Here is a 7,201-nt window from a genome sequence, read left to right on the forward strand (position 1 = left end):
TCCCAACCCAACCCCAACCCCAACCCCAACCCCAACCCCAACCCCAACCCCAACCCCAACCCCAACCCCTTGGTTGCTTTCATCATTGACAATTTCGATGGTGCTTATATATATTGGAATATCGTAAATATATGTAATGATGCATAAATATAGCTATCTTAAATATTGAATAAAAAATCCTATCCCATTATATCTTTGATAAATTGATGAAGACGACATAGATTGCAGTTATTGCACTTATAGGAATTGCAGCTTTGAGTTTGTTCAACCTGTCATCGAACATGGAGCCGAGGCATCAAACCATGTTCAGTGCTTGGATTGACCACCATGGAAAGACATATGAGCTGGGAGAGAAGAACTACCGATTTACCATATGGCTTGAGAATTTTAAGTTTGTTCAAGAGCACAATACTAGATTTGAAGCCGGCCTAGAAACCTATAACCTTGACATGAACTCTTTCGCTGATCTAACCAGTGATGAGTTTGCTGCCATCTATTTGATGAGACCTAACTTCCATGAACAGCTTAAGGACACTAAAGAATGCACAGGGAAACAGCCATCCACTCAGGGTCTTCCTACTGAAGTCGACTGGTCAGCAAAAGGTAATAGCTTCAATTTATGTAGGTGGTGTCACACCCATTAAAAACCAAGGCCAATGTGGTTCTTGCTGGGCTTTTTCTGCAACAGGGTCCCTTGAAGGAGCTAAGTTCCTCCAAACTAGCACTTTGAGTTCCTTCTCTGAACAGCAATTGGTTGATTGCTCTCATTCATATGGAAATGAAGGCTGTAATGGAGGCTTAATGGATAATGCCTTTTGGTACGTCATTGACAACGGAATCACACTCGAAAGCAAATATTCCTATAAAGGTGTCGGAGGAAAATGCGCATATGTTGAATCAACTGATAAAGCTTGGCAAATCAAAAACTGCGCCGATGTAACTGCTGACAAAGAAGATAGTCTAAAGGCAGCCATTGCTCAACAGCCAGTTTCAGTTGCCATCCAGGCCAACCAATTGGGCTTCCAACTTTACAAATCAGGAGTCTTTTCAGGAAAATGCGGCACAAATCTAGATCACGGAGTCTTGGCAGTCGGATATGGAGACCTAAGCGGAAAACCATATTACAAGGTGAAGAATTCTTGGGGAGCTTCATGGGGATCGCAAGGATACATCTATATCGAAAGAACTGGAGACGGCAAAGGCAAATGCGGTATCCAGATGGTTGCTTCCTTCCCAGTTGCATGATCGATATCATTAATCAAAATATTATTAATTATGATACATTTTAATATATGAATAACCTTGATGAACAATCATTTTTTTCAGTTAGATTAGGATCGAAGCTGGTTTGTTACAGGTACTGGAGCGGATTCAACTGGAGCGACTGAAAAAGTCTCGGATTCAGGTGAGTAGTTGCTTGTATTCGATCCTGCATTATTAGAGGGTTGTGGGGAATATGATTGTTGCGAGGAATCCGTTGTTGTTGGTGTTGGGGATGAACTCGATGGTGAATAATCTACTGGTCTTGGTGCGACACTTTGAGGCTACATGCTCCAAGAGTCTGATGTAGGCACAGATGTTGGTTCAGATGTTGGTTCAGATGTTTGCGAGGAATCTGTTGTTGTTGGTGTTTGGGGTGAGCTCGATGGTGAATAATCTACTGGTCTTGGTGCGACACTTTGAGGCTACATGCTCCAAGAGTCTGATATAGGCACAGATGTTGGCGCAGATGTTGGCGCAGATACTGATTGAGATGTTTGCGAGGAATCTGTTGTTGTTGGTGTTTGGGGTGAGCTTGATAGCAAATAATCGACTGGTCTTGGCGCGACACTTTGAGGCTACATGCTCCAAGAATCCGATGCTGGTTCAGATGTTGGCTCAGATACTGGTTCTGATTGTTGCGAGGACTATGTTGTTGTTGGTGTTGGGGATGAGCTCGATGGTGAAGAATTGACTGGGATGGGTGCAACACTTTGAGGCTACATGCTCCAAGAGTCTGACGTTGGCACAGATGTTGGTTCAGATACTGATTGAGATGTTTGCGAGGAATCTGTTGTTGTTGGTGTTGTTGTTGCTGGGGATTAGTTCAATGGTGAAGAATTAACTGGGATGGGTGCGACACTTTGAGGCTACATGCTCCAAGAGTCTGATGTAGGCACAGATGTTGGTTCAGATGTTGGTTCAGATGTTGGTTCAGATGTTGGTTCAGATGTTGGTGTTGTTTGTATACCCAGGTTTTGATTCGGTGCTTTATCAGTACAGTTTTCTGAGTTATATGGCACAGGCTTTGAAGTTGTAACATTTATCCAATTAAGTGGAGTCGATAAATAAAGTTATTTTTTGGGAATGGTTTGAATTGAAGTAGCATTACAGTTTTCTGGTTCAGTTATAGGCGTTGTGGGTTATGGAGATGTCGTTGTAGTTGTTGTTGTACTAGTTGGCTGTTGAGGAGTTGTTGTACTAGTTGGCTGTTGAGGAGTTGTTGTATTAGTTGGCTGTTGAGGAGTTGTTGTACTAGTTGGCTGTTGAGGAGTTGTTGTATTAGTTGGCTGTTGAGGAGTTGTTGTACTAGTTGGCTGTTGAGAGGGAGGAGTTGTTGTTGGGCTAGTTGGTTATTGAGGAGTTTAAGGGTTGGGCTCGCGAGGAGTCTAACTTTGTTGAGGTTGATCTTCATACTATCCTTGATAAACTTCAGTTCCCTAACCTATAGGAGTAGTTGAGGGGTTTGAAGTTGGACTTGTGCTCGATGATGGTTGTGAAGTATTGGAAGATACGAAGGAAGGTTGAGAAGGCTGAGTGTTCGTCGGAGAAGTTGTAGATTGAGTTGGCTGAGATGTTGTTGTTGTTGAAGGCTGAGTGGTGTTAGTTGGTGAGGATGTTTTAACTGGCTCATTGTTGTTTGTCGGCTCAGTGGTGTTTTCGGGCTGTTCAGTTGTGTTTGTCGGCTCAGTGGTGTTTTCGGGCTGTTCAGTTGTGTTTGTCGGCTCAGTGGTGTTTTCGGGCTGTTCAGTTGTGTTTGTCGGCTCAGTGGTGTTTTCGGGCTGTTCAGTTGTGTTTGTCGGCTCAGTGGTGTTTTCGGGCTGTTCAGTTGTGTTTGTCGGCTCAGTGGTGTTTTCGGGCTGTTCAGTTGTGTTTGTCGGCTCAGTGGTGTTTTCGGGCTGTTCAGTTGTGTTTGTCGGCTCAGTGGTGTTTTCGGGCTGTTCAGTTGTGTTTGTCGGCTGAGTTGTGTTTTCGGGCTGTTCAGTTGTGTTTGTCGGCTCAGTGGTGTTTTCGGGCTGTTCAGTTGTGTTTGTCGGCTCAGTGGTGTTTTCGGGCTGTTCAGTTGTGTTTGTCGGCTCAGTGGTGTTTTCGGGCTGTTCAGTTGTGTTTGTCGGCTCAGTGGTGTTTTCGGGCTGTTCAGTTGTGTTTGTCGGCTCAGTGGTGTTTTCGGGCTGTTCAGTTGTGTTTGTCGGCTCAGTGGTGTTTTCGGGCTGTTCAGTTGTGTTTGTCGGCTGAGTTGTGTTTTCGGGCTGTTCAGTTGTGTTTGTCGGCTCAGTGGTGTTTTCGGGCTGTTCAGTTGTGTTTGTCGGCTCAGTGGTGTTTTCGGGCTGTTCAGTTGTGTTTGTCGGCTGAGTTGTGTTTTCGGGCTGTTCAGTTGTGTTTGTCGGCTCAGTGGTGTTTTCGGGCTGTTCAGTTGTGTTTGTCGGCTGAGTTGTGTTTGTCGGCTGCTGAGTGGTTTTTATCGGCTGAGTTGTGTTTGTCGGCTGAGTTGTGTTTGTCGGCTGAGTTGTGTTTGTCGGCTGAGTTGTGTTTGTCGGTTGAGTTGTGTTTGTCGGCTGAGTTGTGTTTGTCGGCTGAGTTGTGTTTGTCGGCTGAGTTGTGTTTGTCGGCTGAGTTGTGTTTGTCGGCTGAGTTGTGTTTGTCGGCTGAGTTGTGTTTGTCGGCTGAGTTGTGTTTGTCGACTGAGTTGTGTTTGTCGGCTGAGTTGTGTTTGTCGACTGAGTTGTGTTTGTCGGCTGAGTTGTGTTTGTCGGCTGAGTTGTGTTTGTCGGCTGAGTTGTGTTTGTCGGCTGAGTTGTGTTTGTCGGCTGAGTTGTGTTTGTCGGCTGAGTTGTGTTTGTCGGTTGAGTTGTGTTTGTCGGTTGAGTTGTGTTTGTCGGCTGAGTTGTGTTTGTCGGCTGAGTTGTGTTTGTCGGCTGAGTTGTGTTTGTCGGTTGAGTTGTGTTTGTCGGCTGAGTTGTGTTTGTCGGTTGAGTTGTGTTTGTCGGCTGAGTTGTGTTTGTCGGCTGAGTTGTGTTTGTCGGCTGAGTTGTGTTTGTCGGTTGAGTTGTGTTTGTCGGCTGAGTTGTGTTTGTCGGCTGAGTTGTGTTTGTCGGTTGAGTTGTGTTTGTCGGCTGAGTTGTGTTTGTCGGCTGAGTTGTGTTTGTCGGCTGAGTTGTGTTTGTCGGTTGAGTTGTGTTTGTCGGCTGAGTTGTGTTTGTCGGCTGAGTTGTGTTTGTCGGCTGAGTTGTGTTTGTCGGTTGAGTTGTGTTTGTCGGCTGAGTTGTGTTTGTCGGTTGAGTTGTGTTTGTCGGCTGAGTTGTGTTTGTCGGTTGAGTTGTGTTTGTCGGCTGAGTTGTGTTTGTCGGTTGAGTTGTGTTTGTCGGTTGAGTTGTGTTTGTCGGCTGAGTTGTGTTTGTCGGTTGAGTTGTGTTTGTCGGCTGAGTTGTGTTTGTCGGTTGAGTTGTGTTTGTCGGCTGAGTTGTGTTTGTCGGTTGAGTTGTGTTTGTCGGCTGAGTTGTGTTTGTCGGCTGAGTTGTGTTTGTCGGCTGAGTTGTGTTTGTCGGTTGAGTTGTGTTTGTCGGTTGAGTTGTGTTTGTCGGCTGAGTGGTATCATTTGCATTATCCTGCTGAGTTGTATTCGTGCTATTTGCTGTATCTTGAGATGTCTCGTTGGCCCAATTACCAGTTTAATTTGTAGGCTATGACACAATAGGATCAATAAAATCTTGGTCATGCAATCCTTGGTCTTAATCTGCTTCTTTTGGTTGCAGATTATCGAACGATCTTTTAACCGGTTCACCGCTCTGTTAATTGTCATCAAATTTCTAATTAGTTGATCTGAGTGGTTAAGCATTTAATGAGTCATCTTGAGTTGACTTATTATCTGATTCTAGTCCAGGAGCTGAGGTCGTTGGGTTTGACTATAATTAACCACTTTCTGGTTGTTAAAGCCCTGAGTTTCCTTGGCTCAAAGTAGCTTTTTCAGAAGGCAACGCTTCATTCGAACTTCCTAAAGAATTATCAGATGAGCTCAAAGAGCTACTGAACAGGCCATCTTTTTGGAGATGAATTGATTGACCTAGAACAAGAACCATAAAGAAGATGAGAGAGACTCTTTTCATCATGTTGAAGTTGATGGAATTTATTATTTTTATTTGAATTAATTAAGATACGAATTTCAAAACTACTTTATTAATATGCTATTTATTTGTCATATTACTGGAATCAATAAGTATCGACATTTTTGGCACTTTTTTCACTTTTTTGAGAAGTTTATATCCAAATTATTAGTGAAGATTATATATTGTTACCTGTGATCTTCGTTTATAAGTAAAGATTCTGATATTCATAAAGATTTAGTCCAGACTAAAGAGAGTCCTTTCCTTTTCAATTCAAGATCTTTGGAGAAACTGAACTAAAATGAAATAGCTCTAAACTATATTTAGAGATGCAATAAAGTGATAAAATTCAGATAATATCAATAAAAATTACCAATATACTCTGAGAAATATGAATTAGCTGAAAACAATAAAATGTCTTTAAATACCTAAATCAGAGGAATAGTTCCTGTATTAAAATTAATTATCATATTTTAAACTAATTTCAGCAATTATATATATGAGCAGACAGTACTTTATGCATTTTATCCAATAGACTGAATAGCAAACGCATAACTTATTTCAATAGCATATTAAAATTGCAAAAATAAATAATTTTCTCCTTGATGAATATCGCGATATTTCAAGGGCTCAACTAAAAAACCTAAAACTCCTAAATTTATGCCCAAAGTGCAGACTTATCGATCCTACTCTTATGGCACGGGTAATTGATTCCAATGAAACTTTGAAGCTGCTCAGCTGATTTCCAATAGATATTATTTCCATTGTTTGCATTTTAATAGTTGTAGTTTATGAGCAGTAAGTGAGGTGTCCTCAAGTCAATGACTAACTAGTTGTTACCCCAACTGAAGATATCGCCATCAAACGAGGCAATTGATCTGTAAGAAGAATAGGAGTTGGAGTTACTCACATATGTAGCAGCGTTGGAAAAATCAAACAAAATTCCCAGTCCTGGATCAGAATGTAAAGCTTTAGTATCAGAATAAGAAGATTTTACACAGGGGTTCAATGCTGAATTTGAAAATGCTCCAATAACTTTATCAGAGTAGAGCCCCGACTTATTTGATCGCTTAATTTTGCATAGAATCAGGATTTTGTATTTATTTGACATCGCTTTTCGAATTGAGACTTCATCTTTTTCATACGACGCATATATCTTTTTTGCAAATTTATTCGTAATGATGTTATAATCATTGAGTGTGTTGCTTAAAAGGTTTAAGTAGCGAAAAGCTTCTTAGGATTTCATATCGATCATCTGACTCGATAAAGCTAGCCTTGCGCGAGAGGCCATAGGTTTTGACTTTAGTTTGATTTCTTATACTGGAACTTTATTCACTAAAGGCATCTTCCTCGAATTAAGTTCTATTTTTCTCATTTTCTGCATATTCTGTATATTTTTTATATGTGAGTCCTTAGGAGATGATGAATACAATGAATTGCTGTTTAATTCAATTGGTGGTTCTCCTATAACATTTTTGCGAGCTGTTTAAATATGTCGACACGAGCTTCCACGCTACTAATGATTATTTTTTTGAAAATAAGGTATCAATTACACACGATTAAAATGGGGAGGCCGTTTGGGATGAGAGATGGAATATGGTTTACTTCTAAATTAAACATCGTCTCGCATTGAGCCCAAGCTATTCAATTTCCCATGACTCTTTCCTCGCGTTGTTGGAACATAGCTAACTAAGTTTGGCTGCGATGTTTGCTTTGAGTTATATTTTTACCTCTCGGCTCTCGTCCGATTGTATTTGCTACGAATTTATTGATAGGGCTGAACCTAAAGGGGTTGATACTCTTTGACCATTTTTTTATTGGTCTTGGATTTGGTGAGATTT

At 41.5% G+C, this 7,201-nt stretch overlaps 2 protein-coding genes across 2 annotated transcripts; one reads left to right on the forward strand and one right to left on the reverse strand.

The window, feature by feature from the left end:
• The first annotated feature begins 516 nt into the window (after positions 1-516).
• On the forward strand, positions 517-1,273 carry LOC148299172 (uncharacterized). The gene has a single exon (XM_088276324.1). It carries the CDS (start codon positions 517-519, stop codon positions 1,243-1,245), a length of 729 nt encoding a protein of 242 aa, XP_088132450.1. The 3' UTR covers positions 1,246-1,273.
• Positions 1,274-1,352: 79 nt separating this feature from the next.
• LOC148299173 (uncharacterized) lies at positions 1,353-4,919 on the reverse strand (the record flags this gene model as incomplete). Its single annotated transcript, XM_088276325.1, has 1 exon — positions 1,353-4,919. A coding segment is annotated over one exon (2,220 nt), but the record flags the coding sequence as incomplete, so codon positions are not given.
• Positions 4,920-7,201: the final 2,282 nt, after the last annotated feature.

The sequence above is a fragment of the Brachycentrus maculatus genome, unplaced genomic scaffold, assembly GCF_059751285.1.
Source record: "Brachycentrus maculatus isolate JH-2025_06_01 unplaced genomic scaffold, ASM5975128v1 h1tg001296l, whole genome shotgun sequence".
NCBI lineage: Eukaryota > Metazoa > Arthropoda > Insecta > Trichoptera > Brachycentridae > Brachycentrus > Brachycentrus maculatus.